At 49.7% G+C, this 20,231-nt stretch overlaps 1 protein-coding gene across 2 annotated transcripts in view; it reads right to left on the bottom strand.

The window, feature by feature from the left end:
- UBE2G2 (ubiquitin conjugating enzyme E2 G2) overlaps positions 1-17,822 on the bottom strand; it is a 30,911-nt gene extending 13,089 nt beyond the window's left edge. For both annotated transcript variants that reach the window (XM_081234449.1, XM_081234448.1), the window contains exons 1-3: positions 17,711-17,822; positions 3,061-3,096; positions 2,922-2,967 (exon numbers count right to left, since the gene is read on the bottom strand). In XM_081234449.1, coding sequence (XP_081090575.1) covers positions 2,922-2,967; positions 3,061-3,096; positions 17,711-17,753 — 125 coding nt within the window. In that variant the 5' untranslated portion in view covers positions 17,754-17,822. The remainder of the gene's footprint in view (positions 1-2,921; positions 2,968-3,060; positions 3,097-17,710) is intronic.
- Between the last annotated feature and the right edge of the window lie 2,409 nt (positions 17,823-20,231).

The following is a 20,231-nucleotide window of genomic DNA, read 5'->3' as shown; positions in this document are numbered from 1 at the left end:
AGAGGGTGGTGCCGTGACCGTGGCCTGGGCACCCAGCATGAGCCAGGCACAGCCTAGGAGGAGCCGCAGCCGGGGGAATCCTCCCCGCTGCAGGTGTGAACCAGCTGGGACCCAAGTGCGCCAGCAGAGATGCGGGGATGGGGTCAGCCAAGGGCCCCCAACCATTGGGGAAGGGAAGGGCCTTCTCATCTCACCACAGCCTTGGGGCCCTGATCTGGAGACGGGACAGCGGCTCGGCCACAGACCAGGCAGGGAGGTCACCATGCGGCTGCTTGAAGAAACCTGGGGCAGGACAGAAACGGGGCAGCAAGACGCCAAGGGCTTCACGCCTCTTCCAGCCACGGAGGATAAACCGCCGTCCTGCACGGCAGGGCTCCTCCTGTCCTGCAGAAGCTCGCGTCGACCCTCCACAGCTGCCACGCCGCAGCCAAGGGCCAACGAGGTTGCACAGGCCAGAGACCCCGGAGCTGGAAGAGGTGGAAGTGAAGCCACTGGTCTAAAAAGGTGTCGAGACTCTGTACTGATCCAAATAAGTGAAGGTCAGAGAGGCAGAGTGACTGCCCAAGACCATAAAGCCAGGCCAGCCACACACAGCTCAGGGGCCCGCAGCCGTCAGTGTCACTGACCGGAAGCCCCAGCCCTCTCCCACTGGGTCACAGGTCAAACTCTGCCCTAAGCTCGGCCGGGAGTCACTAGAGTTCTGTCTCCTTTTAATCAGAGAACAGGCTGTGGTGATTTTATTACTGTTGGTTAATTTGTTGTGTTCCCCATCCTAGTCCCTTAATCTTGTTCTTTCAGGGCAGAGATTTGGGGTCACCTAGGACACGCCTGTATCCTCAGACGAGGGCCCTAATATATAACAGGCACTCAGTATTTGTTGCCTGAACATCTGAAAAGATGTTCTCTTCATTGCACAGCTGAGGCTCCGCAGGTAAGCACTACTGCAACAGCAGCAGACTCCCAGAAACGGAGGCAAGTGTGGTGTTTAGAAGCACTAGGGTACGGAAGAAACTCTGGAAACAATCAGAGAATAAAATGAGAGAAGAGAAAACCTATCACTAAGGAGTGAAACTCAGCCAGCTGGCTGCCAAAACAGCGGAGTGAGACAAATCAATAGGAGGACAGTTAATTCCTTAATAGATGTTTTAAGTACGTTTGTAAACGGCCTCTTGTTTGTGAAAGGATCTGGAACAGGACCAAAACCCACAAACTCACCAGATCGTGAAGCAGGGGAATTCCATACTAACGCAAAAGCCTTATTCAAACATAAAAGTGTTCTACATAAAAACAGTTCTAATTACTTTTTAAAATAAGTTTTCAAAATATTGGTTTAATTTTACTTTATTTATCTATAATTAGTAATATTTATCCTAACAGATTCTTAAGAATAAACCCTTAAAAGGAAACCGTACTGGAAGGCTCAAGTGTCCCTGGAAGGGCTTCTCAGTCGTCTCCTGTGGGTGCGCACCAGCCACATCTTCCAAAGACAGAAAAACCGTCAGGGGCCCGCTGACCTGTGCCCTCACAGAGGCCTTCCAATCATCTGTGCACCCCAGCCAGGACAGCTGCCCTGGGGTGTACTGTTTCCCTAAAGATAAAAAGCTATAGCTGACCCGAGTGCACAATGCCCTGTTACATGAAACGAAGGACACCGCTGACCGGGAGACCCACCACGCAATTTCTAAGTGCTTTAGGGGGTGAAAGACACAACACCATATTAGATACAAACACAGAGTGTCATCATCATGCCAGAAACATTTAAACACAGAAAAAAAAATGGGTATCACAGGCCCAAGCAATTAGGGTATAACAAATGATCAGGAAATGTTAGGTGCACTGTACTTTCTCTGGATAGTGTTTATTAATGATTTTTAAAACAATTTGCTTATGAAAGAAACTCATTTTCACACCAATTTTCATGTATTAATCTAAGCTCCACAGACAACGTTGAGCAGCAATTTGTTTTTCAGACTAAATGGGAAACAAGCACAGGGCAAATGCAGAAAGTCTGATGAGGCTGACACTACATACCCCTCACACATCTTCCAGGCCCACCCCACTAGAGCACGCCTCAGCCCAACGAAATCCCACCTGAAAACTTTCTAGCTAATTTCTCATTTTACTAACGAGACTACTGAAATGGATTATAAATTTCAACTTCCTGAAGTCTACCTAACCACATTTTGTTAAAAGTACAGTCTAAGAATGGCCAAGAATTGTACATCTAAGGTAGAAAGATGAGAAAAAAAGGGCCTGGGTCATAGGGCCAAAGAATACTCTGGAATCAGGGGTCCATTTGGCTCTTTCCAAGCAACATCACTGTAAGTGAAATATGAAATCCAGTCAGGATCTTTCTAAAATGAGGTCAGGAACCACACTGCTCACCTTAGAACTAAGCCGAATCTCTAAGTCAGGGACAAGGGAAGGCCAGACAAGGTACACAGAAAAGGAGCAGCAGCAGACGAGCTGAAGAACTGGGAAGGGAAGGGGAGGGCGAGGAGGAGGGGAAGGAGGAGGGGGACGAATCCTGGGCAGGGCCCAGGCTGCACCGATAGGCCTGGGGCGTCACCCGCACCCTGAGGACCCCTCCGCACCGTCAGAGCCCCAGGCTCACAGGGACTCCTTGAAGCCAAAGCCCGTTCTGTTTGACGCTCCAACCCAACACGCAAACGTCATGACTTTGAAACTCTACAAATACAACACTTACAAGTAAACCTTTCACTGGTTCTAAGGAAGTACGTGCAAGTCTTCTGGACGAACGCACGTGTTCAGATCAGCCGACACAGAAAAGCTCAACGGAAGAGGCGCACTTGGCCTTTTCTCCCCACTGACGCTCCTGATCACTCACACTGCAGCATGGGACTCGTGGCTCTAATTTCCAATAAAGGCTTAAAACCAAACAACACATATGATTAACTTACATGATCAATGCCTCCCATTCAAAAAAATTCTCTTCATTCATGGGGCCTGCAGGAAAAGAAGAAATTCCACAACTTTACTTTGAAGGAAACTTGGCAATCAGGAGTAAATGATAAAGAGGCGAACTTCACACTACCTTACCTGCCACAATTCCTTCCGGAGGATTCAGTGTTAATTCTGCAAGGTTAAAAAGTAAAACCATTATGAAAAAGAATGAATATTATGTTGCATTTTAACAAAAAAACATTAAAACGTATACAAGGCTATAAATTATATGGCATACATATTAGCAGATGAAAATTAAAATTCTGCTTGTCCCAAGTGAACACCTGCTGCAGTTCCATTTCTGATCAAGACTATGTCAACTGTTCTTTACACCAGCAGAATTCCAGAACTGCCAACACGTTCAACTCACAATGCAGAAACAAACAAAAGGTGTTGTTAACTCTCTCTCCAAAATACTCCTGCTGGTTATTTTGATTAAAGCTCATAAATCAAACACAGTATATTATTTCCTAACTGAAGGGATTTCCTGTCATTTTGAGAGTGGGCACACAGCTTTCTGAATGCCACAAGGTAGAGCTATGAGCCCGCGCCAAGGTTTCAAAAGGCTGGTATTATCGAGTCCGTCAGCACCGTACAGGCTGGCTGTCGACCTCCGACACCACGCTACAAGATCCATGAGCCCCCTCACGTGCGAGGTCCCACAGAAGAGCAGACTGCGAGCAGAAACAGGAAGAAAGCATCAGCAGCAGCATTCCTCAGCAACTGAAGGCTAGTAGTTGTTCTAAGGCTTTGCCAACCCGGAAGCTGTCCTTTGCACTCCTGGCCTCCTCACTTTGTATGATACCCGGGAGGCTACAGAACGAAACCACACCTGCGGGCAAATCTGGCAAATCTGGCAAGGCGAACACCGGGAGATGGAGGAGGACTCGGCAAGAAGGCCGGCCCCGGGAGCAGGGGGTCAGGTGGCAAGGGCACCCCCGCTGGGCCGAGTGCAGGGCTGGGACGTGACTGAAACAGTGAGACACACACAGAAGATCAACAAAACAAAAGCTAGTTCTCTGAAGAGACATAAAACTAACAATTCCCTGCCAAGTAAACATAAAGCGTAAGGACTGAAAAAGAAAAAATAATCATTATTCACAGATGCTCTGCTTACCTACATAAAGTCCAAAAGAGTCAAAAGATAAATTATAATAAAAAGTGAGTTTGCCAAAGTTGCTGAATACAAGGTCAATACATACAACTGAACTGTGCTTCTACATATCAGCAAGTTAGAAAAGTCTAAAAAAGACACCAATTATAATGGGAAACATGCAGAAATTAGCTTTTCAAAGATGTGCAAGATCTGTAACAGAATAGAAAACATTAACAAAAAATTCTAAGAGACCTTAATAAACGGAGATTATATCAAGTTCATAGACTAAAAATTCAACATTATCAAGTGATCAATCCTCCTCAAACTGAACCTACGGATCGAGCACAACCTCAGCCAAAACCCCACCAGGTTTTCTTGTCTGACTCTGACTAGGTGAACACACATGAACATGTGAACGACCAGAACAGCCAAGGCATTCTTTAAAAAGGGTAAACTGAGAACCATCCATGGGCCAGCAAAACTCATTACAAAGCTGCAGTAAGCAGGCAGTAGACACTGGCACAGAGTTCAATAGACGATGGAACAGAAGTGAGCACGCCCAGCGCAGGCCAGGCAAAGAGAGGTCCTCCATCTGCTAGGCAGGTCGCCCCACAGGAAAGAGGGGAAAGAACAGAGGTGAAAAAAGAAAACCCTTTTCCCTATCTCAAACCACATACAAAAATCAAAGTATACAAGGAAAAGGGGAGAAGGGGCATGAGAACTAGTAGAAAATATACACATGGGCCTCTGCCCCAGTTCCCAGCAAAGCTCCTAAGTCCCTCGTGAATTCCCAAGCGACAAGAGCACCAGGAGCATCTCCCACTCTGGGTGGCTGGCGGCCCCAAGACCGAGCCATGGTTAGAAGGTTGCAGGCCCACCCCCCATTCTCCAGCGTGTGAGGGGCTGGAGGCGGAGTTACTGGCGAGTCAGGCCCCCCGTGAGGAAGCCTCCACACAATCCCACCAGCGTAAGGTCAGGGAGCTCCCGGGTTGGTGAGCACGCGGCGGGGCTGGCGGGGAGAGGCGCCCAGAGAGGAGGAACCTCGGCCTCCTCACCGCCCCTGCCCCCGGCTTCTCCTCCAGCCGGCTGTGCCCGAGTTCCACCCTTCTACAATAGACTGGATGTCACGCATGTAAAATGCTTCTCTGGGTTCTGTGAGCTGCTCTGGCAGGTTGACCAACCCCGAGGAGGGGGTCACGGAAACCTCCAGTTTATAGCCGATCAGTCAGAAGCACAGGCAACACCCTGGATTTGCAACGGGTGGGGGAGGGGGAGCAGTCTCGTGGGACTGGGCCCTCAGGCTGTGGGATCTGACACACTAACTCCAGGTAGGTAGTGTCAGAACTGAGTGCAATCGTAGGACACCCAGCTGGGGTCACAGAAGTGCCAGGTGTGGGAAAACCCCCATGCGTCTGTCGTCAGCAGTGCTGTGAGTGTGGCAGTTGAAGGAACGTAAAGGAGAAATGCAGGACAAGCGAGGTTTTCTAAACAGGGCAAGAGAATGCAACAGACCCATCACCAAAGAGGGCACGGAGGCAAAGGAGCACATGAGAAGATGCTCGACATGGTGAGTCAGAGGGAAACGGAATTAAGACACTAACAGACACCGCTATACAGCCCTATCGGTGAGAGTGTCTTCACTCAGTACAGAAGAGCTAACATTTAAAAGCCTGCTAATACCAGCGTTGGTAAGTTCGGCAGCTGGGTCTCTCACGCTTCACCAGTGGGAATGCAAAATGCTTGCTGCCCCTGGCAAACAGTTTAAACGTGTACTCACCCTGAGAACCCGCAACTCTACTACTGACTGCCTACCCAAGAGAAATGAAAACTTGTTTTCTGGACTACTTTGTGCACACACAGGAGCCCTGTCTTAGTGGTCAGTGAGCCCCTTCATAGCAGCGAGCAGAGCTCCTGGTATGAAGTGGGTGTTCAGGAAATACTTGACTGACTACGCTGTTTACAGAAGAGGTTTACACTGTACTTTCATTTGCTTGCTTTGGTGCTGTAAATCTGTAATATTTTCTTATTCTTGATTCCCAGGGATTAAAGACTGTGGACAAAGCAAAGTACCTCCTTTCCCTTCCCCAAAAGAAACGTGTATTATTTATCTTAACACAAAATGCATACGTTCAGTTAATAAAAATGATACAAATAGTAGTTTTATCATCAAAATGGTACTGCGGCATTAAGGATCCTGAGATCTCTTGCATTCCTCTCTGGGATCTGACCCCCGGCTGCACCAGACCCAGTGTTCAACACCTGCCGCTAAGGTAGATCCTGCCACACTGCTCCTACCGCGGAGCCAGCGAGCACGAAGCCCGAAGAAATCCTGGAGCCTTGATACCAGCTGCACGGCTGAAACCAGACATAACAGACAGCGCGTGCCGAACTCTGTAGGCAGCTAAGGACCAGGAGAGTCAGGGATGCAGTTGCGCGTCTAACTTGAACCACAGGGAGAACGCGTGCTACTGAGTTGGAAAACCCCACCAGAGAAGCATGTTTCAGAGGGAAGAAAATAGTCTAGTTCTGAAAACATCAAGTTAAAGATGCTGGTAAGTCATCTAAGTGCGGACGGTCAAAGAGAAAACTGGACGTGAGACTAGAGCCCTAAACAGTAGTCCAGGCTGGACACATAAATCAGGGGTCCTGAAACAGGATGGTACCTGAAAATAGGAATGGAATACAAACAAATAAAATTCAAACTTTTGTCCCCACGGACTCGTATGTGAATGTTCCCAGCAACTTTACTCACAACAGCCCCACAGTGGAAGCAACCCAAATATCCATCCACTGGTAAATGAATGAGGGGTGACCCTTCCACACCAGGAACATTAGGCAGCAACAGACAGGAGCAAACCACCAGCACACGTGACAACAAGGGTGACTCTCAAAGCACTGGGCTGGGTGAAAGAACCTGACACACAGGCTACACTCTGCGTCTATTTATACCAAATTCTAAAAGAAGCAAGCTATAGTAATAGAAAGCAAATCCAACATTGCCAGAGACCAGGGGCCAGTCACTAGGGAACTTTCCAGGGCAATGGAAACAGTCTGCCACGATTGTGTTGACAACTATACACAGCATACACGTGTCAAAGCTCAAAGAATGGTATACTTGGGACTTCCCTGGTGGCGCAGTGGTTAAGAATCCACCTGCCAATGCGGGGGACATGGGTTTGAGCCCTGGTCCGGGAAGAGCCCATGCCGTGGAGCAACTAAGCCCGTGCGCCACAACTACTGAGCCTGTGCTCTAGAGCCCGTGAACCACAACTACTGAGCCCATGTGCCACAACTACTGAAGCCCACACGCCTACAGCCCGTGCTCCACAATAAGGGAAGCCACCGCGATGAGAAGCCCACGCACTGCAACGAACAGTAGCCCCTGCTCGCCGCAACTAGAGAAAGCCCGGGCACAGCAACAAAGACCCAACGCAGCCAAAGATAAATTAATTGAAAAAAAAAGGTATACTTGAAATTGACACATTTTATAGTGTGTAAATTTTATCTCAATAAAGCTGACCGCCCCAAATTAATATTTTTTTATGAACTATAAAACAGTAAGTCTCCTAGAGAATAATGCAGAAGAATCTCTTCGTGCTCTTAGTGTAAAGACTGCTTAAACAGAACTAACTGTGAAGTTAATAACCAAAAAGCATGAACATAAAGGAAAAGACTGATAAAATTAACAGGACTAAAATTAAGAACTTCTGGGAATTCCCTGGCGGTCTCGGGGGAGGGAGGGAGGGAGTCAGGCATGGGTTCCATCCCTCGTCCGCAAGCCGAGCAGCGCAGCCAAAAACAAAAGAAACAAACAAAAAGTCTGACGTCAAAAGATATTTTTGTTTTTAACATTCAAAAAAGACAAGGCAAGGCCACCCCCCGCCCAGGGCACAGTCACAGAGCCTCGCTGGAGACATGGGAGCGGATCAGCACTCCCGGGCCTGGGCCTCCTGCAGCCTGACATCCCCTTGAGTCCTGGGAGCCAAGGCCCGGCCACCACCTCCTCCTGACACTCGAACCCACAGTTCTTTTTACCCAGCTGACCCCTGCTCTACCCCTGCCTGAGTCAATGGCACCGACCGCCAGGCCAGCTCCCTCCACTCCAGCCAGGGGCTGCCTAGCCCCAGAGCCACCTCTCCTACCTGCAGAGCCCGCCCTGAGGAAGCACTGCTGACATCCAAGCCTGCACTCCCTCCTGCCCACCCACTCTTCCTGCCTTTTCCCCTGAGAAGACCCTTCTCGGAGGACCCTTCTCAGGAAGGCGTGCTTCTCCCCTATTGCCCACTTTATACAGTTTAAAGCTTGTTCTTATTTTAAATAATATTAAAATAGCTTCATTATCCTAAAAAAACCCCAAAAAACAAAATAAAACCCACCTCTAAGAGAATGCAAAGGTAAGCCTCGGAGAGGAAGAAGACATCTGTAACAGATACAGCCAACAAAGAGCTACTATCTGAACTTCGAAAGAATGCCTTACAAATCAATACAAATATATAAACAACCCAGAAGAAAATCAAGCACAAGCAAGCCTTGAACAGGCACTTCACACACACACACACACACACACACACACACACACACACACACACGACATCTAAGTGGCCAATAAACCTAAGACAAGGTGTTCAACGTCATTAATTGGGGGAAATGCGAACCAAGCCCACAATCAGAGCACCACCCCAGCCAGAATCACCCAGTGGCCACAGCTGAGAGCGCTGACCCTGCGAAGTGTCCACGCAGAAAGGAGCCACAGAACCGGAGTGCCGGAAGGAGTGTGAATCGGTACAGCCACTTTGAAAAGGACGTTGCTCTCACCTCCTATGACCGAGAAATTCCTCTCCAGAGTGCAAACCCACAGATACATGTGCACATGTGCACCAAGAAACATGTCAAAGAATTTTTTTTTTTTTTTTTTACTGTTGATGGCATGACTTAGAAGACTAGCTTCAGAATCTAGGTAGCAACCAACATGCAGAGCAACTTAAAACAAATTACAGCAATCCCCGTATGTGTCAACTTCTGAAAACATGGGGAAACAGCAGGTGAAATGTCACTGGATGTAAGGAGCTTTATATTGTAACATGTGGCAATTCTCCCAAAAGGGACAGAGAATGGGCTCTGACCAAGGATAGTAGCTTAAGCAAGAGTAAGGAGGAGAATTCGCCAGTACCACTGCTGAAGAGTCTCGATGAATCTACATCTTGTAAGACAAAGGACAATCTAAGTATTTCTCCACTGTCATGAAAATATTGTTCTCACTGGTGGTTTAAAGGTTGGTAATGTGTCTCTATTTTGCTATATAATGGTTTTTTGTTTTTATTTACTTATTTATTTTTGGCTGTGTTGGGTCTTCGTTGCTGCACACGGGCTTTCTCTAGTTGCAGCGAGCAGGGGCTACTCTTTGTTGTGGTGTGTGGGCTTCTCATTGCGGGGGCCCCGCCCGTTGCAGAGCACAGGCTCTAGAGTGCAGGCTCAGTAGGTGTGGCGCTCGGGCACAGGCTCTAGAGTGCAGGCTCAGTAGGTGTGGCGCTCGGGCTTAGTTGCTCCGCGGCATGTGGGATCTTCCCGACCAGGGCTCGAACCCGTGTCCCCTGCATTGGCAGGCGGATTCTTAACCACTGTGCCACCAGGGAAGCCCCTATATCATGTTTTAGTTACAATTCTAATCACAGAATCATTCAACTCCAGGTGGTATTTTTCTCTTGACGCTTGCTTTGTGGTGATGATATCTGAAGCTCTGAGGAGCTAGACAAGCCACAGGGCAATGGCTTGAGCACCCACACTTGGCCAATACGATCAGAAGTAGCCAACCACTAATCACATATCAACTGACAAATATCAACTACACTTGCTCTCTGCAAAGCTATTCCCGGCAGCGGGGGTGTCGTGGTGAATGAGACAGACGAGGTCCTGCCTCCAGTGAGCTTCAGTTCTAGGGGCGGAAGACAGGCAGTGAACATGGAGACGTATAAACACGAAGAGTGTTCCAGATACTGACGAGCGCAGTGAAGAACACCATGAAGTGACGACGGCAAGACGCGGCCAGTGGCCAGGCAAGGCCTGCTGGCAGGTGGTACTGCAGGTGGGCTCTTGTTTGTAAACTGAGGTATAACCGACATTGAACATTATATTCATTTCAGGTGTACAACAAAGCGATTCCATACTTGTATCTATTGTGAAATGATCCGCACAGTGTGTCCAGCTGACGTCCATCACCACAGAGAGTTACAGGTTTTTTTCTCGTGGTGAGAACTCTTAAGACCTACTCTCTTAACAACTGTCAAACACACAACACAGAGTTATTTACTACAGTCCCATGCTGTACATGGCATCCCCAGCACTTCTCATCTTCTATAAGAAAAAGCCCCGCGCCAGATTAGGGCGGATGAATTGCAAAGTGCTAAAGAGGGGCGGAGGAGAGAATGACAGTGGGAAAGGGAGCGGGGCACCTGGAGCCTCGAGGAGGAGCTTACACCAGAAAGAGCTGGCCTTACTTCTCCTGTGCGGAGATCCCCTGGGCACTCCCCTCCATGACACCCTCCCTTCAGGGTGACAACTGCCACCTCCAGCAGCCTGCCCACCTGCATCCTGGTCAACAGCGGCATCTACCGGTCAGCAAAGAATTACAGCAACCGAGTTCTCCAGATGGAGGGAATGTTTCTGGATTACATTGTTTCCTTGTTTTTTGTTTTTAAAACACACACCCACAACCATATACTTTCATGTTTAATGATAAAAACAACTTCAAAAAGAGAAACAAGGGCCTCCCTGGTGGCGCAGTGGTTGAGAGTCCGCCTGCCGATGCAGGGGATACGGGTTCGTGCCCCGGTCTGGGAGGATCCCATATGCCGCGGAGCGGCTGGGCCCGTGAGCCATGGCCGCTGGGCCTGCGCATCCGGAGCCTGTGCTCCGCAACGGGAGAGGCCACAAGAGTGAGAGGCCCGCATACCGCAAAAAGAAAAAAAAAAAAAAAAAAAAAGAGAAACAAAATCTTAACAATATCAGAGAAATTTGCAACGACCATTCTTTGCCACTGATTCCTTGAGAACGTTAATTGGTTAATAAAAACACTGCTTTAAATAAATAGTGGCTTTAAAAATAGATACCATGCAAAATAAAATGTAAATATAAACTTTGACCAGTAGTCCCACTTCTCAGAATCCATCCCTCGGCAAGAAAAGACACACGCATAAAGTTATTCATTTCAGGACTTTCTGTAATAGAAAAAAAAAAAAAAAAAAAAAAAACGGGAAACAACCCAAATGTCTTTCAATAGGGGACCAGTCAAATTATGATACGTCTACTGATGGGACACTTTGCAGCTGTAAAAGGGAATGTTGAACACCTCTGTGTCCTAGTACAGAATGAACTCCAGGACATAGTAAATGACAAAAAGTGCAGAAGAGTGTATAACTAGGGTCTTTAAAAAAGAAGTAATTAAATGAGGTCATCGGGTGGGCCCTAATCCAGTCTAACAGATGTTCTTATAAGAAGGAGATTAGGGCACAGACATGGACAGAGGGACAAACGCTGTGAGGACACACGGAGGGGGTGGCTGTCTACATGCCCAGGAGAGAGGCTTCAGGAGGGACCAGCCCTGCTGCAACTGGATCTCTGACTGCAAGGAAATAATTTCTGTGGTTTAAGCTCCTTAGCCTGTGGTACTTTGTTACAGCAGCCCAAGCAAACTAATACAGTGCCCAAACAACTGGACGGCCAGTTGCAAATCATCTGCAAATAAAACTTGACCTTTATCTCATACCACATACAAAACTTTACTCGACGTGGATCACAGATTGAAACGTAAGAGCTGAGAGTATAAGGAAATCATAGGAGAAAACCTTAGTGATCTTATGTTAGGCAATGATTTTCTAAACACAACACAGAAAGCAAGAAATGTTTTAAGTCAATCAATTGGATGTCACTGAAACTTTTAAAACCTTTGCTCTTTTAAAGGCAATGTTATAAAAAAAAAAAAAAAGGCAATGTTATGAAAATTACAAGGCAAACCACAGGAGCTGTCGTTCACGGGACAGAGCCTTTCCGTGCAGCCTAGTCAAGGAGCTGCAGAGCCCTGCCACACAACCACATGCACAGAGCTCAAAACACTGCACTGTACACTTCAGATGGCAACAAGACAACAGTATGTGCTTCTTACCACAATTTTTTAAAAGGCAAGCTACAGTCTAAGTGAAAATATGTACAAAATATCCAACAAAACACCTGTACCGGCATTATATAAAGAACTCTTACAACTTAATAAGGATTAAAAAACTCGATTGAAAACTGAGGAAAAAGGCTTCCCTGGTGGCACAGTGGTTGAGAGTCCGACTGCAGATGCGGGGGACACGGGTTCGTGCCCCGGTCCGGGAAGATCCCACATGCCGCGGAGCGGCTGGGCCCGTGAGCCATGGCCGCTGAGCCTGCGCGTCCGGAGCCTGTGCTCCGCAACGGGAGAGGCCGCAACAGTGAGAGGCCGGCGTACCACACACGAAAAAAAAAAAACTGAGGAAAAGATTCAATACACATTATCAGAAAAGATATATGGATGGCATATAAAAACATAAACTAAAACCACAATAACATGTCACTACACACCCAACAGAATGACTAAAAACTTTAAAACTGACTATACAAGTGTCGGCAAGGAAGTGGAACTCTTGATACGCTGCTGGTGGGGATGTAAAACGGTACAAACCACTTGGGAAAACAGTTTGGCTACTTCTTAAAAATTAAACACACACCTCACATATGACCCAGGAATTTACTCAAAAGAAACAAAAGCATATGTCCACGGAAAGAAAGGTTTAACCCTAACCCTAACCCAAACGTTCACAGCAGGTTTATATGTAATAGCCAAGCACTGGAAACAATCCAAAGGTCCACCAACAGGTGAATGCAGCAACAAGTTGTGGTCTTGAAGGGACTACGGACCCAAGCAACAACCTGGACGAACTGCAACATGGTTAGGCTGAGTGAAGGGCCTCTGACAAAGAAAGTACAAAACAACCACAGGAGCGACCGAAGGCAGCTCAGTCACTGCCTGGGACCTGGGGGCGCAGGCGAGAGAAGGCCGAGCCAGATTACGAAGAGGCAGGAGGAGACCAGGGGGCGGTGGTTACTCAGCATCCTGACTGTGGCAATGGCTTCACAGGTGTGTGCACGTACATCCAAACTCATCAAATGTACGCTTAAATACATCAGCTTACTGTATGTCAATTATACCTCAATAAAACTGTTTTAAAAGGGTGGCTAGAAAAAAAGACACCACAAAGGTTGAAAAGACAAAGCACAAACTGGGATAAAATACTTGTAACACATATAACCAACAAAGGATTAGGAATATAAAAAGGGATAGGGAATTTATAAAGGACTTCTACAAATCAGTAAGAAAAAGAAACCACACTACGGAAATCTGGTAAAAGATACGGACATTTCAAAAAGGGAAAACACAACAGGATGCTCACCTTCGTTCATTAGTCATTATCTACAAATTAAAACCACAAGGAATCACATCACACCCACCGGGTGGGAGGAAACAGACCCCGCACAACACCAAGGTGTCGGTGAACATCCACAGCAATGCACGTGGAACATGCACACAGGGAAGCCTCATCCATAAGGCCGACCCGTGAGCGCTCCAGGGCTGCGTCACACTGCGCACAGGCACCAGAAATGTCCACAGCAACCAATCTGTATAATAAGCAAAGGCTGGAAATAACCTACATGCCCAGCAGTAAAGGACAAATTGTGGCTTATTCATGAAATGAAATACTATGCAGCAGTGAAAAGAGACACAGCTATATGTTTCAACATAAATGAATCTCAGAAAGAGTGCTGAGCAAAGATTCAATCTGCAGAATACATACTGTGCAATCCTATTTCCACTAAGTGCAAACACAGGCAAAAGTAAATAAAATGTTGTGTAGGAGGATATTAAGTGACAAAACTATAAAGAAAAAGAAAAGAACAAGTCACACAAAATTCGGTGGTGGTAACTCCTGGTGGGGGTGGGAAGCAGCACAAACCAGACTGCTCAGTTCCTGCTAACGTCCTACTTCTTAAGCTGGTGTCACGGGTACAGGTGTTCATTTCACTGTTTCATCTGAAAGTACACCTTTTATATCCTTTTCATACGTAACATACTTCACAATAAAGGATGCTTTAAAAAACTAAAACGGGTTAATGACAGTGATGGGAAGGACAGGCTGAGTCTGGTGGCTCAGAGAAGGCGTCTCCAGGGGAGCAGGGCAAGGAAGGGCCCACACCCCAAGAGGAGTGCGCTGCTGCAGCCGCCAAGTGGGGCTGGGGAGACGTGCCAGGGCACAGGCGTCAGTGAGGTCAGAGGCGAGAGAAGGGCCGGGCCGGAGCACACAGAGCCTGAGGAGTCACTGCAAGGGCTTCTGGACAGGGCGACCCGATCTGACTTTGCTGTGCTGAGAACAGAGCCAAGCGGGGCAAGAGAGAAGCAGACCGCCGTCAGGACTGGGCTGCAGTTACGCAGGCCGGAGGTGAGTGGCCTGAGCCAGCACTGGACTCCAGATAAATGAATAACGTCTGAAGGCAGGTCAACAGGTTACACCTGGATACAGAAGAAAGTGAGTCCTCAAAAGACCAATCTAAGGTTTTCAGCCCAAACAGCTGGAAGAATAAGGCCGCCACCGAGACGGGTAAGGCTGTGGGACAACAACGGTGCAGGAGCACAGCGGCTCGGCGCCACGCGTGTAAGTTTGGGGTTCCTACTAGACACCGTACTGGGTTGAACAGTGTCCCCCAGAACCTGTGAAAGTAACCTTATTTGGAAACGGGGGCTGTGCAGATGTGATCAAGTTAAAACGAGATCTCGCTGGATTAGGATGAGCCTAACCAGTGACTGGTGTCTTTATAAGACGGAAGACGACCACGGGAAGACAGGGGCAGAGACGGGGGTTCTGCTACCACTAGCCAAGGAGCGCCGTGGGCTGCCAGCAATGCCCAGAAGCCAACAGAGGCAAGGAAGGATCCTTCCTAGAGCCTCTGCAGGGAGCCTGGCCCTGCCGACACCTTGATTTGGGACTTCCGGCCTCCAGAGCTGTGAGAGGACACACTTCTGTTGTGTTAAGCCCCTAGATCGTGCAACTCTGTTACGGGAACCCTGGCAACTAATACCTAAGTCCATCTCTGATACTCCTAGAAAACGCTAGACGATGCACGAAGATAAAACATCGAGAAAAGATATCGGTTTAAGACACCTTGTTTCTTTTCCCATCTTTCTTTTTTTCTGGTTATAAGAACCTGGGCAAATCATTTTGTCTGCTATTCAATCTCCTATAAATTTGTAAAATTAGGGGCCTGAATGGAATCATATCCAAGGTCCTACCAGCTCTGAGTTTCTGCAGCTCTGTGACTATTCCAAATACAAGACAGGGGGCCTCAACCCCATCCAAATCTACCTAAACCCATTCCGCACAGAAGTTGCTTCTGTAAAGCCTACCTTTCTACTGGATGTGCCACCTTAAAATGCGGTAGGAGGGCAAACCAGATGCTAAGACACAAAAGACAAGAATCACTAAGTGGGATTTTATCATGTTCCTAAGATACCGCATCAACAACCCCCGTCCCCAGCAACACACTGGAGTCATTTTCTACGGCTGACGTGACGATGACAACAAACTCAGTGGCTGAAAACAACACCCACTGATGGTCTCGCGGTTTCTGTGTGTCAGAGCCTGGGCACCGCACAGGCCACTTGGTTCTCCGCCGAGAGCCTCACCAGGCTGCCACCCCAAGTTCATTCAGAGGGTTGGTAGAACCCTGCTCCCTGCGGCTGCAAGACCGGGGCTCTAGGGCCCTCACCACTGTCAGCCGGGGTCATTCGCAGATTCTAGAAGCCACCCGTGGTCCTCAGCTCCTGGCCCAGCCACGGCAGGGCGTCCTCCTCCTGCTCTGGGTCTCCTGCCTCCCCTATCCTGTCTCCTCTCCCGTCTGGGGGCCTCACATGACAGTGGGGTTCCACCTCCATAACCCAGGACACTCTCCCCATCTTAATGTCAGCTCATTAGTTACCTGTAACCAACATCTCCAAAGTCCCTTCACACGGTGCCCAGGTCAGTGTCTGACTGAGTAACCAGGGGACGGGAGTCTTAGGACGGGAGACACCTGTAGAGCTCTGTCTGCGACACACTCCAAAATGTCGTATATTTACACATAAAAACACACATGATACACTTCTGTGATACAGCTTTGGAAGTCAACTGCTATTTACGTTTTATTACTACAAATTGACAACATGGTTGAGATACTGGATGGGACTTTTGTAAGCACAGAAAAGGGGAAAATATTAGGAAATACAAGCTCAACAACGCAAAGACTGGGCTGAAGCAGCCACCTAAATTCCCCATGCAGGGGTTTAACAGAGTCCTTCTCTACAGAAATGAGAAAATAGTACCTGCAGGCAGTCTAGAAACGGGGCCAAATAAACTAAAACAGATGCAGCGACACAGACCAGGATGGCAGGAAGTGGCACGTGTTCCCAGACATCTGACCCCCAGCCAGGTTTCCCATGAGGAGACAAAGGCAACGGCCCCCATCTCCAACCCTCTGTTCAGGGGGAACCATCTCTTCCCCCACTCTGGCCCCCCAGAGTCTCCTCTAAATATACATTCTTACTTTAGAGAACACCAGATGGTTATCTAGTGTTATCTAACCATTTATTTTAACGAGCCTGCATTTGCAACTCCGTGGTTTGCTCTAGCCAAACACTGACACCTGCTGCGCAGGGCCGCCAAGCTGGTTTAGGAAACTCAGCTGCGTGCGTATTTACCAGTTAGCTTTACGACATTAGTTATTTTAGTTTATGTTCAAGTTTCTTCGGAAAGTGTCCTCAGTGTAATGACAACAGGAACAGCTCACGCTGCGGACAGCCAGCTGTCAGGTACCTGGCTAAGCACCATCTTCACAGACGGGGAAAGGCAGAGGGCGACGTCCGAGGTCAAGGTCCACAACTAACAAGCAGAGGCAGGTGTGAACCCCCAGCAGGCTCCCTCCCACCTTGCGCCCAGCAAACACAACGGCATCCATCCCCGGCTTCTCACAGCGACTCCTCCAAGGAAGCCTCCACTGTAAAAGGGAGAACACGCTTCTCGCTTCTCCCTTTGCTTTCCCCAAATATCAGAAAATTCTGCGGGCTAAGAAAGCACGAAGGAGGCTTTTGCAACGCTACCCGGGAAGAATGGCAGGTGGCACTGTCCAAAAACCCTGTTCCCTCGTTAAAGAGAAAACCCAAATCTGACCTTTCGCCTCCGCCTCATCAGTACGTGATTACCCTACTAGGACGCTTCCCGCAACTTCTCACTAGGCCGGTGAGCTGTCCCTCCGCCCGGCCCACCGGCGTCCGCGAGGCTGGGTCGGGGAGCCCTCCGGTTACCGGCAGAGCCGGAGCCCAGGGTCCCCAGACCAGCGCCGCGCCGGCTTCTCCCCGCCCGGGATCGCGGGCGGCCGCCGGCGACCACACGAAACCCGCCCCGACGCCGCACAGACGGGCCGGGCTCGGCGGCAGACCGAGTCCACGCCCCGCACCCGGACGTCGGGATGGCCGCCAGCAGCGGGCGGGCGGGCGGGGGCGCGGGGCCCGGCGGGGGGCCGAAGGGCGGTGCGCGGCCCCGAACTCACGTTTGTACTCGGCCATCAACCTCTTGAGCGCCGTCCCCGCCATCTTCCGGGCAACAGCTGCGCCGTCGGCCTCGGCTCCTCAGCGCTCCTCCCTCCCGCCCGACGACCAGGCCGCTTCCGGGTCGCCGCGGGGGCACAGGAGCCCTTCCGGGACGCGAGGCGCGTGCGCGGGGCGGGGCGCGTGCGCGGCGGGGCGGGGCGCGTGCGCGGCGGGGCGGGGCGCGTGCGCGGCGGGGCGGGGCGGGGCGCGTGCGCGGCGGGGCGGGGCGCGTGCGCGGCGGGGCGGGGCGCGTGCGCGGCGGGGCGGGCCCTAAGCCGCTTTGTGGGATCAGCGCCGCTTCCGGGGGGATCCGGGTTCCAGTAGGGAACGCTGCAGAAGATCCCGGAGCAGCGAGGGCCCGCAGAGTGTGTGTGAACCGCCTGTTCCATCCTCATGGCCTCAGGGCGGCCCCGACGCCGGGGACGGGGATGGAGGATCGTGGACAGAGGATGGAGACGGCGGGGAGGGCGGACGAGGGGGGCGGTGGGCAGGGCTGGCCACTCGCGGGCCGGATGAGCAGATGTCGTTCAGACTATTTGCTGAAGGTACACCGTGGACCGTGTCGGGGCTCCCTCCTGTCACCCGTGCAGTTCAGAGGAGGCGACTTTCAGGCCCAGCTGCAGTCCGAGCGAGAATCCACGCAGAACACATTTGGTGCCCCGGTGGCTACCCTCACACCGCTTTAGGTTTGAAAAAGTGAGATTGGCGATTGTGGCGGTTTTATGCCGTGTCGGCGTGGTTCTGGATTCCACTCGGCCAAGAGAGGAGCTTTGGGAGCTCGAGGAGGGAACAGAGCAGCGGCCAGACCCCTCCCCCGCCCCAGGTGTGGCTGGGCTCCCCTCCCAACCGCGAGCCTGGGGACCAGCAGCTCCCAGAGGCAGTGGGTCCAGACTTCCCCACGGCGCCCTTGGCAGTCCCCCAGGCCACTGCTTCAGGAGGCCAGCAAGGGGCTGTCATCTTCCTCAGGCCATACACCGCCCCCCCCCGCCCCCGCTGCTGCTCTGGCTTCTCCACTGAGTAATGTGCATCGGATAACTAGACGGGCGAGTCTTTTTTTTTCCGAAACATTCATGGTGGTTCTACTGACTGGCCCACTGATCTATCTGTTGATCTGTTTATGCCTCTTAGAACCCCATTCTTACTTCAGAGAAAGTCAGCACCTTTAGTGCTTTGTGGCAAGGATATATGCACCTTTTAAAAAAGAAAAGTTTTCATCTTCGCAACACATATCCAACGTACTCCTCTATAGAATTTCTCTGTAACGTCCTGTATAATTTTCTAGCGCAGTACACAACTTAGCTGTCTCCTGTGACCAGAAACATGTCCCATGAGGGCAGGGTGCTCTCTTCCCGTGTGTTCCCAGATGCAGCCTCAGTACCTGGACGTGGCAGGAGGTCTCTGTCGAGTTGAATAAAATGAAACAATTCGCACAAACCTTACAATGGTGCATATTTTGCGGTAGAGGTGTCACAAAAATTCAGTCTGACACTGTCTTTTCAAATGACCATGGTGATTTATAAAACAACACAGTACTTTTGGACAGTTCCAAAGAGTAGTGGGTTTACACAAATACTCATGTTCTGTTCAAGTAGTTGCCCTCTCTGCAATCAAACCACACCCCATCCCCGCAAGCCTGTCAGGGGTCAGAGGGTGTGGTTCCCATGGAGACTAAAGGAAAACTCCACTTGGTCACCTAAAGGAAGTGTGGGTGATGAAAAGCATTGTCGTCAACATTACGACGCTCAGACAACAGCACCTGTCAGATGCTGGGTATTTTCTTAGCTGCGTCCACGTCTGTGTCGCTGCTGTCTTTGTCACATCATTTTCCTGTTGTAGAGCAGTGTGTGAATTCACAGCTTGTACCAGGATTAGTTTCAAGTGACAAAAACCCAAAATATGAGGTGCTCAACATAACAGAAGGCTCTCACCTCACTGTGGCTGGTGGGACAGCCTCGCCTTCAGGGAAGCAGGCCCCCTCCACACGTCTTCTCTGAGATTCAAGTGTAACTGGGCACCCTGTATTTTATTCACTCAATCTGGCAACTCTCTGCTCGGTCAGTCGGTCCTGGTATCCCCAGGCTTCTGAGTAGCAGGTGTGTGATATCAATACTTAGAGGCTTTGGCCCACTGGACAGGCCAGCAAGTTCAGAATAAACTAGTTTCTTTGGGAACTGAAGTTCTGAAGTACAAAAAGGATCTGCTTTTTGCAGTTCCTTTCCATGGAAGCTGTGTCTCGTGGCAGAGCCAATATTAACACATGCTTCCCCACCTGTGCTGTGCAGCACAGCCAGGCTGGCATCGCCCGTGTGCCTGGAACTGAGGGGTCCTGGGACATGGGGCTTGCAGTACCGAAACTGAGAAAGTGCCAGCTGGGACCCAGGGCACCAATAACAGCATCAATAGGGCCTGTCTCCGACTGAAGCATCCATTTAACCCAGAGATTCTGGGAGTTGGGTTTAGGTAACAATATTTTAAAAACAT

This window comes from Mesoplodon bidens (assembly GCF_964165515.1).
Source record: "Mesoplodon bidens genome assembly, chromosome: 5".
Lineage (NCBI taxonomy): Eukaryota > Metazoa > Chordata > Mammalia > Artiodactyla > Ziphiidae > Mesoplodon > Mesoplodon bidens.
The sequence above is the reverse complement of the archived record's forward strand: the minus strand, read 5'-3'. Positions and strand labels throughout refer to the sequence as shown.